General features: G+C 41.0%; 1 protein-coding gene across 1 annotated transcript; it reads right to left on the reverse strand.

The window, feature by feature from the left end:
• Window positions 1-317: 317 nt before the first annotated feature.
• Window positions 318-11,983, reverse strand: LOC135480790 (ciliary microtubule inner protein 2B-like). Its single transcript, XM_064760718.1, has 7 exons — window positions 11,855-11,983; window positions 8,350-8,588; window positions 6,679-6,830; window positions 5,601-5,636; window positions 3,058-3,202; window positions 2,154-2,375; window positions 318-667 (listed from the first exon to the last, which is right to left on the reverse strand). Exons 1-7 carry the CDS (start codon window positions 11,920-11,922, stop codon window positions 594-596), a joined length of 936 nt encoding a protein of 311 aa, XP_064616788.1. The 5' UTR covers window positions 11,923-11,983; the 3' UTR covers window positions 318-593.
• Between the last annotated feature and the right edge of the window lie 9,802 nt (window positions 11,984-21,785).

The raw sequence follows: 21,785 nt of genomic DNA on the forward strand, positions 1-21,785 counted from the left end.
AAACCCTTGGTCACGTGAATTGGTCAAAGCCCATGTGAGGCCATCTATATATTCTGATCTATATATTTTATAGCGAAAACACAGTATAGGCAGCGGCAGGTAAACAGCTTTGGTTTCACTCCATCCATGGACTCATAACGCCTGTCATGAGGGAAGAATTTTTGATCTACACTCCTCTAATGAATGAATAACTTCATTCAGAGCATCACTGTGAAATATAAAGAACTGAAAATTTGAAATGTGAATAAGACCGTATACACCAATTAAAAAGTTCCCACAAAACACTGGAAGATTGAAAATGTTCTGCAGTAGGCTATTGTTGTTTTATTCATTCTCGTGCATGTTTACTGACATAATACATAAACAGAGGATCGTATCAAAAGAGAGAAACGATTAGCGGAATTTAGAATTAGCGGAATTTAGAAGCTACTGTTACATGTGGCAAGTGAGGCGAAATTGAAAACCATAGATTGCAACCCCATTTTCCCCTCCATTATTTTGCAACCCCTTTTTTTTTCTCTATTCCATTGCCCATCCTATATCCCCCAACCACACCTCCCCCCTCCATTCTCCTGCTTTTGCAGATGCCAACTTCATGTGCTTCTTGGTTGGTCCAACGCGTCATAAGTGCTGTGCCCAAAGGTACGCCCATGACGAAACTTCTGGCCTGTGGATAGAAAAAACAAAATAGATCTTGTTAGAACAAAGCTCATTGAATACGGCAACATTTTGAGAAGCGTCTAATTCATAGTTAAGAGCATCCATATTCTTTGCCAGGATTGGAAGATCTGCCAGCACTATGATTGGTCATGCGTTTCCTCCCACCATAACGCAGGTCGCTGTCGCATCAGTGAAATATTCTTAAGCACTCAAGTCAAATAAATAAATCTTTGCCAATGGCAGATAGGACAGATGATGTGTTGTCACTTTCACACTGTGCTGGGAGAATATGTACGTTTTGCTACATGTGGTGGAGGTTCGTCCATGCTCTCGGAGTAGTTTCTAGTTCATTTATTTTTTCCCGACGTTAGTGAAGACTTTGGGTGAAGTAAACCCAAGAGTTTGGGACAACCATGTCAACGTAAATTGCTTATTCAATAATATATTGTTATAATGTTCTCCTGGCGCCAATGCTACATGTTGATGAGCGCCTAAACGCCTAATATGACACGAAAACCTACCAGAATAGGCCTATATATGCTTCAATGAATCGCCGTGGGCTTGTCACATCATGACACATCCATAAGAATCCAGTGATGAACACTGACGGCCATCTGGAGACTAGTGCATTTACTGTGACAAGGTGTCTCCGGTGTCGTATATGGTGTCCACGTCATAATGTTTTAATGATGCAGAACTGTGTGCTTGCTTAAATATTTCACTAATTTTTGAACCATCCGTTACAAACCATTTGTTTGTTGTTGTTTTTTTGTTTGTATTTTGTGTGTGTGTACGTTTTAATTCTGTTGGATGTGTGGAAACGTGTGGTATATATTTCTTGATGTTCAGTTTAGTGAATGAGTGAGTGAGTCCTTGGGGTTTAACGTAGTGCTCAACAATTTTTCAGTCATACGACGACGAAGAAATCCTTAGGGTGTATGTAATGTACCTCCTTGCCGAAGGTAAGTAAGTCGCCCGCCCGAGCCATTATACTGATACGGGTCAACCAGTCGTTGCACTATCCCCTTCATGCTGAACGCCAAGCGAGGAAGTTACAACTTCCTCTTTTAAAGTCTTAGGTGTGACTCGACCCAGGACTGAACCTTGATCTACCGCCTCCGAATGTTCAGTTTAGGATGTGTCATGACATAAACATAAAAAGAAAACTTCTGAACTTTCTTCTTGGGCCGTAAAAATGGCTTTAAACTACAATTTTCCTCAGGCCCCAGTTGTCAGTCCGATAGTCTAGTTCATCGTTGACGTCATTTCCGAAAATCCCGACCATTCTTGGGAAATAAGCATAAAGTAGAGGGGTAATTAATGTCTCGATGCTGACAATTAACAAAAAATAATAGAAAAAAAGACGGGGCAACTTTTTCCATTTCCCTTACAACCATAACCTTTTTAGAGTTCCTTTTCGTGTATCCTTTAAATAGCGAAATTTGTCTAGAATAAACATCAACCCTATATGGATAAACCTGTACTAAACTCACCTGGGATATGACCAGTGTAGCGCGGTATGAGACCAGAAGAATCGGGGTAGATGCTAACAGGGTCCCTTCGTTCTTCGCGGACTTCCTCCAGTTTGACAGGTGCCGTCGCCGCAGCTTTGGTTTGGGCCACGGCGTCTGTGAATTCGTTCAAAGCCACGTGAGTCAAGCCTGGGGAGCCTTGACCAATGTGGAACTTCAGTTTCGGGACGTAGCCCATATAACCTGTGGGAGAAGTAAGTGGTTATCTTTTAACATTGACTCCCTAAAAATTTCCTTAAAAATATTTGAGATCGTCAGATATCTCCAAACTCGACGTTTACTTTAACTGAACGAAGGAAACAGACGTGCTCGGAATAAACCACCAATCACTGGTAAGTAATGGACGCACAGACTGTCACCTCAGAGCGACCTCACTGCTGCTATGCCACACTGACGAGTGATAGCCTGAGCCTCATTGTTGAGATATGCCACTCTGACGAGTGATAGCCTGAGCCTCATTGTTGAGATATGCCACTCTGACGAGTGATAGCCTGAGCCTCATTGTTGAGGTATGCCACTCTGACGAGTGATAGCCTGAGCCTCATTGTTGAGGTATGCCACTCTGACGAGTGATAGCCCGAGCCTCATTGTTGAGATATGCCACTCTGACGAGTGATAGCCTGAGCCTCATTGTTGAGATATGCCACTCTAACGAGTGATAGCCTGAGCCTCATTGTTGAGATATGCCACTCTGACGAGTGATAGCCTGAGCCTCATTGTTGAGATATGCCACACTGACAAACATATCCCATTATATTATCAAATAAACAAAAAAAACAACAATGCATTTATAAAGTCAGCCAGGAACTATTTTGTACTCAATGTAAACTTATGTATAGACTATAGGCCTATGTTAATGACTTACTGGACATAAAACGTTTGTTGGGGTTGTCGTTTGGCAAAATAAATGGAGAGTTGTTCACGGCCGTGTGAATGGCGTTATGTGAAATGTACGGGTCAGCCTCACGCTGGATAGGTACGAGCCGCGGGCAGTGACGTCGTAAAGACATCTGAAACAATGAACATATGTTTCATACACTAAAGGAAGGGGAAAAAGCAAAGAAAGTGATGGCATGCTAGTTTGATTGTTTCAGTTTTACTGTCGCCACGTTATAGTTTTGCAATATTGCCGAATTAAGTGCTATATATAAAAACGTGCATTGCTTGAGTTTCACGAGCTTATTCCATCAGTTGTTATAAAATTTCATGTTTTATAAGCAGTCGAGTTCGAACTCTCTTGGCGTTAAAGGTAAAAACAGTCCTTCTGTATCATGTGACTTTTGAAACGTTTTTGGCCACCTTTGTAGACATTAATTTACCGATCACTTGTCTCACTGTGTTTCAGCTGCACAAATAACACATTTTTCCTTAAACTATAGGAATTTATCATGTTCACAAACGTTCTTGCAGCTCCTCAATTTTCACCATCGTTCATCTACTCTGAATGACCTTTATGAAACTTTTTTCCGACGCCCATGTTGTAGTGAATGTGATAAAAAAACACGTCTTTGACTGACATTTTTGACAGGTCATATGATACAGTATAGGACTTTTTCCGCCCTTTTGAGATAAAAGATATCGAACTCGAAATTTTCCCATTAGATCAAAAGGAAGTATCTATTACAGGCCCGTGGCTTTTTTTTAGAACAAAAGGGCATATTGGGAAGTACCTGTTACGTCTCATAAAATATTAAAAAGACAATAATAGTAATGCTTTTGAAAGTCATTGCGTCTCTTCCTGATTGCACATGGTGAGCACCAGGTCCCAGGGTACTTTTTGTTAACATAGTTATGTTTTTTTGGGGGGGGGGGGTTGCAAGTGCAACGGCGTTCTTTCTTCGCAACCGTGTAGAAAATTACCCATCTCTGTCAGTATGTTATACTATACACAAGGAAAATAGTTAAGCACCCCCTGTTAAGATCAGTTATTAAAAATCCCTATTAATTTCAACTGTAATGCCAGTTATGATGATGACAAATGATGTTCCTTTGAACGATTGTGGCCATTCATGTTTGACAGTAACGTAAGAACTTCATGTTCTGCGACAAGAAAATTTTTTTCGTGCAATTATGCAAAATTCCGTATGCTTGCCCTTCAAATTTTTGTACTCAAGGTCGGTGTTGTGCAGTGTGGACTAATCTTCTTCGAACATGGCACGAAGGCGTATATCAGAGGAGCAAAGATTATCGGTAAGCACTCCACAGGGTTGTCGTTCAAAGCTATCGGGCGTCAATTGCGGTACCATTATACAGCAATAAGCCTACTGGTGAGAAATCTCGGTGAAACTAATGCTGTGAAAGACCGACCACTCATCGGCCGACCAGCTGTAACATCACAGCGTGAAGACAGGGCGCTGCTCCGACTGGTACGACGTCAGCCATTTGGATCAAGTCCATCTTTGAAGCGACAGACGTCTGTCCACAAGAACAGTGAGAAACCGCTTGAAAGTATCGGGGCTGAGAGCAAGGAGAGTCATCAAACGCCCCTTATTATCAGATCGTCATCAACGGATACGTTTGGCATGGTGTTTAGCGCAACAAGATTGCAATTCGAGGATCTGGCGTAGAATCCATTGGTCGGACGAAAGTCGGTTCTTGCTCACGTTACAGATGGACGAATGAGGGTTTGGAGGCACAGGAACACAGCGCATACACCCACGAACATCCACTCATATGTTCCTTATGGAGGGGGTTCTGTAATGGTTTGGGGGTGCATCTCGTACGACTGCAAACTGGACCTATTCACTATACGAGGAAACCTCACAGGAGTGGCGACAGTTACACCCCTTCGGTAGATCCGACATCTAACTGGAGGGATGAGACGCAGATTGGAAGCTCTCATCCTGACTAATCAGGGCTGTACGCGCTATTAACCTTTAACCCTAGGGATGTGTTCTACACACTCAAAGTAACATTTTTACTTAGACATTTACGCCCTATGAAGCAAACTGACATTTTTACATAAACATTTACGCCCTAAGAAGCCAGATGAACTCTAAAGTTCAATACTTACAAGCCACTTTTATTTTGTAAAAAAATACATTTTTAATTTGGCGAAAGATATCCTGAATAAATTGTAAAGTCTAATGTCATTTATGGTGCTTTCTTGTTGACAAAATGTTGCTATTTTTGATCACAACAGTAATCTCCCAACACCAATGATTTTATGTGTCACTGCAGACCAGGGGGGTGCTTAACTTTATTCTTTGTATATATATATTAATCTCTGCATTATCCAGCATATGTATCAAAAGTATTAGTACAGATTAGACATCTACAAAGTACATGTACACATATTGGCACTTAGATTCAGATGAGAGTGCATATTTTCCTGAAGGATATTTTATCTAAAAATTTAATCTCTAAAGTTGCGTTAGAATTTCAATCAGTTGGCTCGCTAATGCATACCTTGTCAACTGCAGGTACATTGGTTTTCGGAATATTCTGCAATAGAAGTCCGTAAGGATACGAAATGAAATTAAGGGAAGTGAACAAAAGGTGTAAATATAATAATGTAAACAAAACTTTGCAACTGATGCAACTCTTGGCAGAAAAGCAACCTTTGGTAAATTACAGACGAACCTCCCCACATGCAACATTACACTCCAAAAATTAATCTGTTAATTTTGACAGAAAGTCTGTTGTTGCAACAGATTATTCTGTTAAATAACACACATGTTCTATAAATCCAACATAAAAATTATATTGGACTAATGGGATATTATGTTGAATATGACAGTATTATATTACAATAACAAAATACATTCTAGAACACTGAGACAAGAGACATCCTGTTAAAATTAAAAGATTATTTTATTTATTTATTTATTTATTTATTTGATTGGTGTTTTACGCCGTACTCAAAAATATTTCTCTTATACGACGGTGGCCGGCATTATGTTGGGGAGGGGAGGTTGGAGACCGGGCAGAGCCCGGTGGAAACCCACAACCATCCGCAGGTTGCTGCAAGACCTTCCCACGTACGGCCGGAGAGGAAGCCAGCATGAGCTGGTCTTGAACTCACAGCGACGGTGTTGGTGAGAGGCTTCTGGGTCATTACGCGGCGTTAGCGGGCTAACTAATTGAACCACAGAGGCCCCCGAAAGTAGTTGAATCAGCCCTTGAGAGTTGTAAAAGTACCTGTAATTTAACATAGCCGTTAACAGTAGAAAATAAGCTCTCTTGATTTCTTAGTTGTTAAAGTTCTGTTTTCAAAGTTTGCGCTGTATATGATGGGTGGTTATATTCAACCTGCCACTCTGAAATATAAGGATGATGTCTAAACAACAACAACAACAACAGTCAGTTAAGTCTAATAAAAGGCTGCGACCTGAGCTGTACATGCGTTTTTATATGGCTATCTTAGTTATGTTTCCCGCCGTCGTATAACTGAAATATTCTTCAGCATCGGTGTAAAACACCAGTCAAATAAAATAAATAAATAAATATTTATCTTTATTGTTGATTATCACGTGATTATCCTTACCGGCATTGGTACATCCACTCGATTGGTAGTTTCAGGTAACTCTGACATCTTCCGCTGATGTGCCAGGTGATCTGTTTCAAAAGCTGCCACAGCGTTCTTACATTTCTCAGTGTACCTCTCTCCGTAAAATTGCCGTAGACGGGGAACGAACCCTATCGACCGGAAGATAGGCATTGAGACAAATCAATTAACATACTGCATTGGTCAATATCGGATAAAGAGGGGGTTTTTCGTGGATACGTGTGAGGAGCTGGGATACACCCATTCATTCTCCTTCTTTGTCAAAGCGTTCGCTGTCAGTTCAAATCCAGCACATGCAGGCTCCCTCTCCGACAATACGTGGGAAGGTGTCAACCACCGGCGGATTGTCGTGGATTTCCACCGGGTTCTGCCCGATTTCCTCCCACCATAGGTTGGACGCGAATAATAAGCGAAATATTCTTAAGTATGTCGAAAAACTCCAATTAAATGACAAAAATAAATTCGTTTCTTTCTTTATTCGTTAACACACATTCTCACATAGGCCTACTTTCATGTATACATTCATGTATACATTCTTTTCTATGCGTACACAGTAAACTTTGCAACGCCTGTTGAATTTAAGGCTACCAACTATAAATAAATTTCTTTCAACAGGTGAACTAGTATCTTATAGTCTAAAGATTGCATGCATGGCAGCCTGGAGAAATCGTCCATTGCTCTTCCCAGATGACAGCCATATTGGAAAAATTCAAGTCTTTTGCTCTTTTTTTTTTATGGGTGATGGCTTCACTCACAATTATCTTGCAAAAATGCACTGAATAATTCCAGTAACCTCAATAAGGCTAAAACGTGTATAAACCACTTTAATATAATCCTTGGAGGACCTCAGATAGGTCAAACAGTTGAAGCTCTGGCTCGTTTTATTTATTTATTTATTTGATTGGTGTTTTACGCCATACTCAAGAATATTTCACTTATACCACGGTGGCCAGCATTATGGTGGGTGGAAGGAAGCCAGCATGAGCTGGTCTTGAACTCACAGCGACCGCATTGGTGAGAGGCTTCTGGGTCACTCCGCTGCGCTAGCGCGCTAACCGACTAAGCCACGGAGGCCTCCCTGGGTCGTTTTAAATGTCAGGCACTTGAGCAATGAGGTGACGTGTTCGAAGCATAGAGATATTTGCAGGTACTTGCCGAAGGGTGATAGTTTTTTCCTGTAATTCATATCTCCTACACTCATTAGCCTGATTGCTGTCACATGAGTGGACATTTCCTGACTACAATTAAACACCAATTATTATTTCAGCTACTTATCTGGATCGTATCGATGACCCTATTATTTTTTTCTGCTATTTATCTGGTTCGTGTATAACAATTTCAAATTTCCAGACTTTTCCATGTCACAAATTGACATTTACCAGGCTAATCTGAATAACATTATATCCTCATTAGCTGAACTTTCACATAAAACCCCAGTGTTTCAAGCAATTTCGAAGACGCTGAAAAACAAATTTTAACACATTTATAGCATATTACATAAAGTATCTTAGGCTGATTCTACAGTCTGTTCGCATATCAGCCAAACTGGTTAAGTTAATTTTATTTTCCAGGCTTTTCAAGGCTTCCCCGGCCCAGTACGATCCCTGAGAACTACGTCAAATATAAACATGTCACATCCGCTGGCCTCACCTGTATATCCGGGCACCAGAGGTTTCCCGAACTTTTGCCCGCCCCAGTTCTCCGATCGTCTGCTCAACAGTTCATCACGTGACTGCTTACACTTGGCGACGGCCTGGTCCACGGGCTTTATGGAAGATAACAGGGTGGCCTCCGAGCAGGCTACAGACTTGTCTTGAATAAGACAATGAGTTGTGCGTCCGAAGGTGTCCCCGATCTTGTATTTGTACTGGGGGCAGTAACCGCCATATCTGAAAACAAAAGGATGTGTGCGAAATGTCTTTCCTGAAAGGAATTAAAACAATCACACTCAGTAGACACCCCGTATGTCTCGCAATGAACCCTACGCATGATGTCATCGAAGTTTCAGGAGCTGGTAGACACGTAAGCTTAAGTTACACCAGCATAGATCTGCTGAGCTGAAAAGTTTGGGTTTGAAGCTCGGGATAAGCTCGCTTCTATTGTTCTTTATGATTAATTTTCGACTTAAAACTATGCTCAAGTCCATGAAAAGCTTCGGGTGTCTTAGGATCACATAAAATGCACGAAATTGGCTGAAATGTGTGACGAGCCGCTGGTTTTCTGTCGTAAGACCCGGATGTGCCATGTCCACTCAGAACTGCTCTATGGCTTATTCTTATCGCTCATAGACAGAGAAATGACAAGGAAGCTCTGTGTTTACTGGGTCGGTTTCCAAAAGTTTCAGTTGCAGATATTTCCATGTACACACACTGAATCAAGAGGTTATCTGCAAGATTTGCATCTCTGTATATTGACAATGAACTCCCAATCAAACAAAAGAGAAATTTGGTACATTTCGGAAATGTCTCAGTTCTTGGATACAAAAGACTACAGTATCCAGAGTAAAACCAGAGCAGCGACGACAATCTAATAAGTGGTACAAATCTGGCCTCTTGTCAGTTTTATCTTAGTTAGGGTTTTATTCTAACTGTTGATGTTAATGTTTGTACTGTAGGAATTCAGCGCCCCTTAGCACCATGCCTTAAGTAGAATTATCGATAAATAAAAAGACTCAGTAGTCCACTAGCAGAATCCTGGTTTCGGGCACCAGCGGCAGATTCATTTTAAGCCCTAAAGCATTAGATTCACTAAAACTCAAAATGCTGATGTGTTCAAAGATTTAATAAACAGTCACAAGAAAACGACGCAAAGGGGCAAATGGGCAAGGCATCGGGGTCAGTAGTACCCTAGCACAACCCCAATTTCGAGCACCAGCTGCAGAATCAAGTCACACCCTGAATCACTGGATTCACTACGGTGTAATTTTGCAGTGGAATCACTAAGGAAAGATCAGATGGCATCCATACAGAAGACTGCACTTTACTTATATTAGCACAAACCAAATTAGTGAGAGCTGGATTTGAGCCCGCGACCTTATTGGTGAGAGGCCTATCGGCTGCGGTGGAAATAGTGCTCATTGGGTTTAACGTAGTAAAATCTTTGTATGATTATGTTCCTTGTAACGGTAGTTCGTGTGGCTTTCTATAAGAAAACGCGTTAGCACAAATTCTGAACTGTGTGGGTTTTACATCCCTTGATATAAGGCACTTAGTCATATTTATAATTTTATAATGTACTTAGGTGTATATATATAACGCAAATAAATGTCCCCATGATGCAATTATACGTCGCTATAATGGTCTAGTAAATTACCTTGTTTACACATTACATGTCTATTACATGTATGTCGTGTATGATCACACTAGATAAGCTTACACAAGTATGTCAATGCGCCCCATGTGGTGATTCGAGGGGCGGGAGGTCGGGGTGTTGGGGTTGTGAAGTAAGGGGTTTATCATGGGCGAAAGGATTGGGCACATCAAAATTTGTCATAAATATTTCTTATCAATATTTATAGCCAAAAATAATAATAATAATAAAATAACGTGTTGGAAAAATTAAGACAATTAAAGCAGGAGGTCATCTTTCATAATTTTGCTGTTATATTACTAATATTATTACTTCATTCGATTGTAGCTGGGTCCCCATTAACTCTCTTTCATGGTGGTAAGAAAATGTGGCCCTGTGTAAAATATCGCAAAAAAAAATGCATTGACAACTTGTTTAGAAAGGGAAAATTTTTTAACATCACTGCAATTTTTTTACCTAATTCTGCCTTACCCACGGTGCTAAAGGGCATGCTACTATTTATCTATTTACATGAACAGTTAGAACAAAAACCCTATAACTGACGTAAATGAAAAGTTACGTGTGATAATTTGCCAGCTATATCCCGCTGTCGTCCTACTCTACAGCTTTACTCTGTATGCTGGAGTCTTTTCTACTGCTCCATTTCCCACATCCATAGACTACAAGTGAAACATTCCTGAGATTCTAAACCAACAGGCTTTATGCTGACACCTGAAATCACACCTGGCTTTTAATCAAACCAGGAATGTCTTTCATGATAACTTTGCTCGATCAAGATGCCGAAATGACAAATATATATGACTGTAGATAAATACTCCGCAGACCCAGAAGAGTCTGACAGCCTCATGCATGGCCTATATACACGTATACACTCTGGCCAATGACATTACTTTGATTTCATTTACTTGTATGACATTGAAATTTCACTATTTCTTTGATGACTATTCATATCATCATGTAGTGTCCAAAGTAAGACTCAGGAAAACTCAGCTTCGTTAACAGAATTAGAATAGCTAACTTGGAAACATACAGGCCTACAAATAATTTCAGCGAAAGTTAGCTGCATGTCTTGAGGAAGAAGCAGTTAACAGTTTTCCGTGTGACGAAGGGCAGACGTGTATCATGCACTTGCTGCCAGAATTTTTTTTTAGAACGAAATAAAGGTCATAAAATATAACCTTTGATACTTAATGTCACATTTTCCAAGTAAGATATCACCATATACCTTCCAGACAAACCATACAAAATTTTAGAATAGAAGTTTCCTAATCAGGCAAAATGAGATATTAGAAACTCCAGGTTAAATCAAGTATAAAATATGTAAAGGCGTACTCTGTAGGATTCAATCTGTTCTATGGTCGTGGGTTTCCCCCGGGCTCTGCCCGGTTTCCACCCACCATAATGCTGGCCGCCGTCGTATAAGTGAAATATTCTTGTGTACGGCGTAAAACATCAATCAAATGAATAAATAAATAAATAAATAAATAAATCTGTTCTACGCTTAAAGCAGACCTCTGTACATAACATGCAGTTTGTGTACTGTGTAACAAGGATTACATGTCATATTCACTGTTTCCTGACGTATTAAGAGATGTACATGTAACCGCATTAAGTATATACACGTAGGCTATATGAGTTTGGAAATGTTAAAATTTATTGCCGGCTCAATAAACACTTTTCAGGCTTGTTAAGGAAGCCGATATAAATTTAGAGCTGCATCAAATATATTGCACTGGATTCATTATAAATTACAGAATGCAACATAGTCACCAAGTCGTGTGTCTTAATTGCTAAGCGTTTAATACAGTTTTTCAACGGAATTGACCTTCAGGTATCCTGTACTTACCCCGGCGTGTGGTACGGGTTTTTAGGCAGGAGCTCTATCCGCTCCCTGAATGGGATAAGAGTTGACATGTTCCACGAAAGCGTTCCCGAGACTTGATGTTACATTTATACAGCTGCCGTCTGTTCCTTTAATGGACTGCCCTTTCTATCAGCCTTTACTTCACAAGCCGTCACCCGGGAGGCGACTAAAGGGATACTGACGTCATAAAGGGATCGGTAATCTCGCAAAATAAGTTCGCGCATGGCGTCTTGACCTTGAAGTCGGCACCAGCACTTTTGGTCCACAGAGTGACGCAAGATTTTCGGTGCAATCTTGCAGCTACTTTTTTTTCTCTTGCATGTGGACAAAATAAGGGCATGGTACATGTCTGTTGAGGCTTTATTTAATGTCGTTTATTATACGTGTTATTAACTTCAATGTTTACAGTTTCGAGATTACAAGGTTACAATAGGAAAAATTCAAAAGGGAAATCATTTGTTACGCTACGGCAGCGTTTGTTACGTTAACTCAATGATAACCATGGACGTTTAGACGTCACAATCGGAAAATTATGGCAGCCGGTAGCGGTCATGCGTGCTTTCAGTCTCTGTGCCCAATATTTCAACAAGGGAAGAATGCGAAATCCTTCAATTTAAAAAACTCTAATGAGAGAGGCCACAAAAGTGCGGGATTCCACTAAACCTTGTACTTTCGTACGTTTGCCTTAGGCCTTTAACTCGCACTGCGCATGACTAACAGGAAGGCGAAAGGTCGAAAGGGTGAGATTCTTCTTAATCTCCTACTTTTGAACAAGGCTTGTTTGACCAGGATGAAGGTTTGACTGTCTTCTCCTTTAAAGGAATGTCGCTGATAGATAGGCAACTCCAGATTGAATTTTAGGTATAGCAGATTTATTCATGTGTGACTAGGACTGCAATGTTTAACCCAGGAAATCCTACCTGCACTGTCAGCCAGTCAGCGTCGATTCAGTATCCTTTTAAGTATAAATCTTACAACTCATAAACAACAATCAACATGGAAGCCTCAAAAGGTTATCAGTTCGATCAGACCAATAACATATCAGTCGGACAAATATCAGTAGTATGTAAGGTGTCGTAAATCAGCTTCAAAGTCACGCTACTTCTTTTGACCTTTAATTAGGGGGTTTATGGTTTCCAGTATATTGCAATAAATTATATGTGACCACTCGGCACATACATGTAGGTACAGCACACATATATATTTTATTACCGTTTGCCGTTCAGTGTTCGTTTTTCGGTACATATATAGATATCGATGTTGATGTAACCATGGCTTGGATATGGTTTACCCACGTGACTAAAGTGGTCTCAGCCAATGAGGTCACAGGTTCGAATCCAGTTCTCGCTGGGTCGGTTGTGGCTTTTTAGGCAAAAGGCTTGTCAGATTTTGGGCAAAAGCCGTGCATGTTTTTTTTTTCTGAATAAAGCTGAGTGCCGTCATACATAAGCGAAAACTTCTTCCCTGCATTAATGAAATAAATAAACGAGCACAACTTGGTTACCTTAAAGAGACATATATTTGTTGTGAAAAATCAAAATACATTATGCAGTAGTGAACAAAGTATTCATGCACAGAATTGCATTATGTACCTAAATAAAGAGGGACAACAGGTAACAAGGAAATATCTAGCTATGTATAATACTGTTTAAGGTGAGTAACATTAGAGACATGCAAAACACCACTCTATTATACACAATTAGGGTACACATATAGGAGTTATGAGCTTGATCAGTTAATACTGAAAGCAATTCCAGAGAGTGTTAATTATCCCTCTGCTTCAACAATAATATTTGCACACAGGCTTTTGTTCATAACAACTTTTATACGTAGCCCAATATATATGGTGATGTTTCCTATACATTTATATATTTGTACATAACCTTATTTGTATCACAGAATTATCATGAATAATGTGTTAAAAAATAACATCATTACGGACACATATTCATATTGGGTCCACTTTCACAAAGGTTTGTGAATTAGTTTTTGGTAACTTTTTCTCTGAAATGACGTCCCCTTATGGCGCTATAATCCAGACAACGTCTTTTACGAAAAGAATTACGTAGAGAAATATGACTTACGAAATTTTTCGAAAGTGGCCCCTGTTCGGTCATAAGCGTTAATGCATGTGTCTCCTGGCGTAGATGCGTAGATGATGATTAATATGCATTGTAACATATATATATATATATATATATATATATATATATATATATATATATATATATATATATATATATATATATATATATATATATATATATATTATGTATGTAATCCCTGTATATAAAAATTTCTTTGTGGAAAAATACATCGAAACAAGACTGTAAGTTCGAAATACACTCTACGTATAAACAATATACCAAACTCCCAAATCTATAGAAGAGCAACTGCATGCCCATGACACGCCAGCCAAAAACGAAAAACGAAAAGGAATCTTACGAAATTGCAAAATAATAAAAGAGGTATGAATTAGAAACTCAGAAGTGTCTAATTGATACACCGGTAAGACCGAAGCCAAGAAACCCTTCAAAACTGGAATCTTAACTTTCTAAAGTTTAACGAAATAAAAAACCTACAAAGCCATTTTATGTTGAAAGAATCGGGTTCTTTGTCCACGGAACCTTCTCATGATCGATTCAGCTTAGCAAAAAAAAAAACATGTTTTGTTGGTCGAAACATACTTTGTCGAAATGGTTCTTTTGAGTAGAGGAATAACACATGAACAAACATCGTCTACTCAGTATAGGTTATTACGGTGATAAATCTTGCTGCATATCGTGAAATCTCATTGACAAGGGCGTTACGAAAATTTCTGAGACCTGGTTTGAACTCTCAGCTTCAGTGACAGATACCATCCAAGGCATTCCGCCCGATTGCCTGTCCACCTTGGTGTTCAGTGTAGAGTAAGTACCCATTTCGATTATCCGTTGGGATGTTGTCTTTGTGACAGCTGACCATACTGGTTAACCGTGTGTTAAGATTTTGCTTGTAACATAAATTCAGATATATATATATTCTTGGTATTAATGTTACAAAATATATACGAAACCTCCCAATTGTGTTACATGTATAGCTATTTCGAAATTAACGACGCGTGACAAATACGATAAATCACATGGCGATAAAACAAATGACATATTGTGACATACATGTACATTATACAGATGAGACAACTTCAGTAGTAAACTCAAATTTGCCGATGTGGCGTTAAGCCATAATGATTCATTCATTCAATGGTCAATTCGATAGTTCGCCCGATCAGGTAAATGGCATTGTGACATGGATCTCATGATGAGAAAAATTGCATGATGGGATGAAACGCATGATAGAATAAATCGTGCAATTATATATAGGATAGGCGCTCATGTGTTCGCTGAGCATAATGCTTAACACTATCTTAAATGGCCTCCATTTCTAATATAAAACAAGGTCATGAATGAAAGCAATGTTTACAGTGGTAAAACCTCTGGACAGGCGTGTCAGATTTTCAGCTTCGGTGATTTCCATTGTATCGGCTTGTCAATGTGCGTCATAACTAGAAATCTTATCTACCATATATGCCCCACAGGCCTTTCCTGACAGAGAGTACATTTCATATATATATAGTGTACAGCAGACCTGCTGGTCGACTAGCCCATTGGCTATAAACTCTGGCTGACTGGTTGTGGAATCGTCTGAGTGATAGGTTGATTAGTTATAGTCTATATCTGACTGGAGGTATGTCATCTAGTTGCTGGCTAATGAAACATAGTTTGACTGGCTGACTGACTGACCCCGTTTGGTTAGTTAAAGTTTCCGCGTGACCATCCGACTGGTTGAGTTCGTTTGACAATGATTATTCAGTTATACTGCCCTAGGGGTTGGTTTATCAAAACTCACAGCTTTACTCCCCGATTGGCTGGCTCGCCATAGTCCCATGCATTTTGACAGCCTCACTGATTTCCTCAAAATAGTCCCTGTTTGATTGCTGAATGGGCTGACTAGCTATATAGGCCCAGTTTGACTGCCTAATTGGCAGGTACACCATAGTCCCACACAGTTCGAACGCCTGATTGGTTGGCCTGACTGCCCGATTTGTTGAATCACCCTAGTTCCAGCTTCACTTATTGTTTGATTTACTCGCCAAAGTCCCAGTCTGAATGCCTGCTTGGTTCACTCATCAATAGTCCCAGTTTACCAGTCCGGTTGGTTCACTCATCAATAGTCCCAGTTTACCAGTCCGGTTGGTTCACTCATCAATAGTCCCAGTTTACCAGTCCGGTTGGTTCACTCATCAATAGTCTCAGTTTACCAGTTTACCAGTCCGCTTGGTTCACTCATCAATAGTCCCAGTTTACCAGTCCGGTTGGTTCACTCATCAATAGTCCCGGTTTAACTGTCCGGTTGGTTCACTCATCAATAGTCCCAGTTTAACTGTCCGGTTGGTTCACTCATCAACAGTCCCAGTTTACCAGTCCGGTTGGTTCACTCATCAATAATCCCAGTTTACCAGTCCGGTTGGTTCACTCATCAATAGTCCCAGTTTACCAGTCCGGGTGGTTCACTCATCAATAATCCCAGTTTACCAGTGCGCTTGGTTCAATCATTAATAATCCCAGTTTACCAGTCCGGTTGGTTCACTGATCAATATTCCTAGTTTACCAGTCCGGCTGGTTCACTCATCAATAGTCCCAGTTTAACTGTCCGGTTGGTTCACTCATCAACAGTCCCAGTTTACCAGTCCGGTTGGTTCACTCATCAACAGTCCCAGTTTACCAGTCCGGTTGGTTCGCCCATCAATAGTCCCAGTTTACCAGTCCGGTTGGTTCACTCATCAATAGTCCCAGTTTACCAGTCCGGTTGGTTCACTCATCAATAGTCCTAGTTTACCAGTCCGGTTGGTTCACTCATCAATATTCCCAGTTTACCAGTGCGCTTGGTTCAATCATTAATAATCCCAGTTTACCAGTCCGGTTGGTTCACTCATCAACAGTCCCAGTTTACCAGTCCGGTTGGTTCACTCATCAATAGTCCCAGTTTACCAGTCCGGTTGGTTCACTCATCAATAGTCCCAGTTTAACTGTCCGGTTGGTTCACTCATCAATAGTCCCAGTTTAACTGTCCGGTTGGTTCACTCATCAATAGTTCAAGTTTACCAGTCCGGTCGGTCCACTCATCAATACTCCCAGTTTAACTGTCCACTCGGTCCACTCATCAATAGTGCCAATTAAACTGTCCACTCGGTCCACTCATCAATGGTCCCAGTTTAACTGTCCAGTCGGTCCACTCATCATAGTCCCAAACTGACCACCCGGTAATTGATTCTCTCCTCGTATTACCTGTTTAACGGCCCTATTGGATTGATTCGCCGCAATCTCATGGATACTACTGTTTGATTGATCAAAACGCTCCCTCACTGTATGACAGATAAACGCGTTGTTTTCTGTGATCTCACAATAATATCCTTACAGCAAGAACAGAAGGTATTTTGACATCCTTCTCAAGGATGCATTAAAAATCAGGCTATTACATATGATCATAAGCTCCTTGACTAATAGACTTTTCAAAAGTCGCTTTTATTTTAGATGTAGAGTTCGTTAAACGTCTCCAAATTTAAAGTCAAATACTGAACAAAAATGATGTCAAACGTCAGGCAAAACATCGACGTCCAAACATCAAGCTCTGCAGCCTATTAGCGGAACAGTGTGTGTCGGCGGCAAAAACGATGTTCCCCTTGCACAGGATGATCTCGTTGGTCTGGTCAATCGACTCACAATTGCAGTTATCTCCGCCTGATTCGCCACTCTCCACGTACCCGGGTAGTGGCGCTGCAAACTAGGGTATTCCTTATAATTATACGGGCGTTCCCGAAACTCCACGTTATCTGTCTGGAAATGTCGATTGAACATTCGTCGTTCCTTGGACCAGAGAACGGATCGTCGACAAAACGACACCGTAGGTTGACTCACCCGGGAAACCAAACTCTCGATGTCGTCTGATGTTAATAGTTTCTTCTTCTGGACTCGAGAAGGACGTCTCTGTGCCATTTTTTAAAAAGGATTCGGCAGTTTCTGGTATCTGAAATACGCAGAAAAAGATAAAAAATTATTTTTTTAAGAAACACACACATACATGCCGAGTCAGTGGGGTGGGTCGTATCAGAATGATTTCATGGTCGATGAGGTTGCGTGTTCGAATCCAGCTTACGCTTTTTCGGCTGCTGCTTCAAGTCAGGTGTCGCTTGGCGTTCAGCATGAAGGGGATAGAGCAACGACTGGTTGACCCGTATCGGTATAATGGCTCGGGCTGGGTGGCTTACATGCCTTCGTTAAGGCGTCTCAGTGAAGCAGAACTAGATAAAAGAGCGGTAGAAATCCCTCCTGCAAGAAGGAGGCACGCCACATGCACTCTAAGGATTCCTTCGTCGTCATATGACTGAAAAATTGTTAAGTACGACGTTAAACCCCAAGCATTCACTCACCCACTCAAGTCAGGTGGTTTACCAGGTACGTGATGAAGGTCGGTGGTTTATTCAGAGCACTCAGGTTTCCTCCACCTATAAACCTAATGGCCGTCAGTGAAAAATTATTTAGCCTTTAACACCAATCAAATCAATAGATGTCAGGATGGTTACGGTTTTTGCCATTCAACTGCTAATCAAAGACATACAGCATAGAGAGTAAAACAGGAGCAACGATGACAGTGTGATATCTGGCAAATGGTTACACTTAACCCGTGAAATACGGCCTCTTGTCAGTTTACCTCAGTTATAGGCTTTTATTCCAACTTACTGCAAATGCTTCGCGTTAGGCACGTATCCCTTCTGCATGTACCACGACACGAAATCTCTGTGACCTATGTTTAACACGTTCCCGTGACCCAGCGTTTGGCCCAGAGAGATCCTGAGTGTGCTGGTGATTTCATGAAATGTGACAGATGCATCTGGAAGTTTGTAATGACGTCATCTTCTAGACGCTAAGGACGGGGAAGTATAAATAGGCCTCTCTCGGTGGTTATAGAACGGAGTGGTTCTTTAGGCTATTAGAGTTAGCGATATAGCACTTTAACTGCTGATTCTCATCACAGTTTTTTTTAACTTAGTACTGTGTAACGCATAGCAGTTCGCCCCGTTTGAATTATTCCCAGTGTGGGTTATTTATACTGAGCACTTTGTAACTGTACTGATATTGTACATGACTATTTTCCGTGCTCTCATTGTGTTCGTCCTGCTGTGGACTTACGTGTGCTCTTATTTGCCTTTACCAGCCCCGCTAGCACAGTTGGTAGAGCGCCCGCTTCGGAAGCGGTAGATCCAGGATCAATCCTGGGTCGAGTCACACCTGAGACGTTAAAAGAGGAAGTTGCAGCTTCCTCGCTTGGCGTTCAGCATAAAGGGGATAGTGCAACGACTGGTTGACCCGTATCAGTATAATCGTCCTGCTGTGGACTTACGTGTGCTCTTATTTGCCTTTACCAGCCCCGCTAGCACAGTTGGTAGAGCGCCCGCTTCGGAAGCGGTAGATCCAGGATCAATCCTGGGTCGAGTCACACCTGAGACGTTAAAAGAGGAAGTTGCAGCTTCCTCGCTTGGCGTTCAGCATAAAGGGGATAGTGCAACGACTGGTTGACCCGTATCAGTATAATGGCGGGAATTATAGAGTGTTGAGCATACTTGTGTTACCTGTCACCTGTTATGTTTATGGATTTTACCCTCGTTGTTCATCTGGATTTGACGTTGATATAAGTACCTTTGTATTGTTTTATAAACCTTTATAAAATAAAGTCTGCTGGTTCTATTAATTTTTGTGCGGCTTAGCTTTTCTGCATTAGCACTGTTCATGTAAATGATTAGGTAGTATCAAATTACATGTCCCCTAGCACCATGGATTAAGCAGAATTAGGTAAAGAAAACACTCAAGGTCTTGGTTCATTCCCATGCCAACTGCAAGGGATCTCCAGTAGTAAGGAGAGAATTTGAGTGAATATATATAAAGACGTACATCATGGTGAGTAAAACCAGAGCAGCGGCGACAGTGTGATAGCTGGCAGGGTTTTAGTCTAACTGTTCATGTAAATGCATAAATGGTAGCTACTTACACGCCCTTAGCACCATACCTTAAGCAGAATTAGATAAAAACAATGCAGTGATGTTAATTGCAATTTATTTGACGTTACTGGTCTAGAATGACTAAAAATGCTACGTTGTTGTCACACAACTGATAGAAAGTGAGTGCTTGGGGTTTAACGTCGTACTCAACAAGTTTTCAGTCATTTGACGACGAAGGAATCCTTGGTGTGTATGTAATGTGCCTCCTTGTGGCACGACAGATTTCCACCGCTCTTTTATCTAGTGCTTCACTGAGACGACTTAGCCAAGGCAAGTAAGCCCCACCGCCCGACCCATTACACTGATATAGGTCAACCAGTCGTTGCACTATCCCCCTTGATGCTGAACGCCAAGCGAGGAAGTTACAACTCCCTCTTTTAAAGTCTTAGGTGTGACTCGACCCAGGATTGATCCTGGATTTTAGCGCTCCCGCTGATAGAAAGGACCCTTTGCTGCCTAACCGCCGTACTAAGCCGTTGAGTTGGCGAGACACCTCGCTGCCTCGCTTTCCATACTCGCTGCCTCTCTACCTCGCCTTGTGTTAGACAGGTGACGGTATCGACGTAGCGAAAGGTCCTCTATCGATTTCTATAGATCTGGCACCTCAGCTGATTCTTAAAATACATCCTAAGATGTTTTTATCTTACTTTTGCTATTTCTACAATTTTGGAACCTACAATATATAAGAGAGATTAAGTTTTTGTAATGATGTAATTTTGGTATCGTAGCCAACTGAAAAGGCCCAATATTCATTTAGGTCAATTTGAGTTCTGGACTCTTTTTAAGTCCCGATTTAAGGGTGGAGTTGTGCCCCAAAACGTAATACTAGTATGACTTACACACTTTACACGCAAAAATGGTCTTCAACAACTTCCAGATTGCGCAAACGGCGAGACGAGCGTCGTCGACCACTTATTGCATAAGTCCCTGTCCGAGATTGAACCTTCACCCTGAAATTACATAAGGAGAAGAGTGTATGTGTATGAATGTATGTGCGCTTACGGCTTTACATAGTACTTAGTCATTTTTCAGTGATATGACGACGAGCAGTCAGTAGGTGTGTGTACGTATACTGTGTTTTTTTGTGGCAGTGCGAGTCCATGCCGCCAAAGTGCTGCCGTCACTGAAGTATCATGCAGAAGACACCAGACATGACACCTCAACCAGTCACATTATATTGACACCGGATCAACAAGTCCTGTTTCCTTGCTCTAACCCATCAGTGCTGAGCTCCAAGCGAGACAGCAACAAATACCATTTTTAAAGTCTTTGGTATGACCCGAACCGGGTTTCATCCCGAATCTCTGGACTTCGAGGTGGACGCTATAACGACTAAAAGCTATTGACATAGGACTAGTGCCTGAAAGATCTGAACACAGTAAGGAGACATGCTCCACAGCACACGTGCGAGATTCCTGGACGCAGAACAAGAGTTGTCTGCAAATGGCCCATGTTTTATCGATGGTTTTATCAAGTTTATGGCCGTTTTAAACGTTCATATTTCCACGCATAAATACAGGCATACAAAGATTTAACTGTTTTCGTCGTGTTTTGGACGATAAAAGCATTTTCACGTGACGTTTCATGTCGCACATTGAACCGACAGACTGAAAACCAAACCCTGATCCCCAGGCTATACGCTGCAGTTAGTTACCGTCATTTATCCACCGGGAACAACCGACATTGAGAGATCCATGTCTAGACAGTAGAGCCTATACTTGCTGAGCGACACGCTTGGTTCCTGTATACTAGTCCTTGACAATTGGACGCCAGTACAATATTGTATCTGGTATACTCCTGTAGGGCAAATAGACTCCATTA

This window comes from Liolophura sinensis, chromosome 13, assembly GCF_032854445.1.
Source record: "Liolophura sinensis isolate JHLJ2023 chromosome 13, CUHK_Ljap_v2, whole genome shotgun sequence".
NCBI classification, from domain to species: domain Eukaryota; kingdom Metazoa; phylum Mollusca; class Polyplacophora; order Chitonida; family Chitonidae; genus Liolophura; species Liolophura sinensis.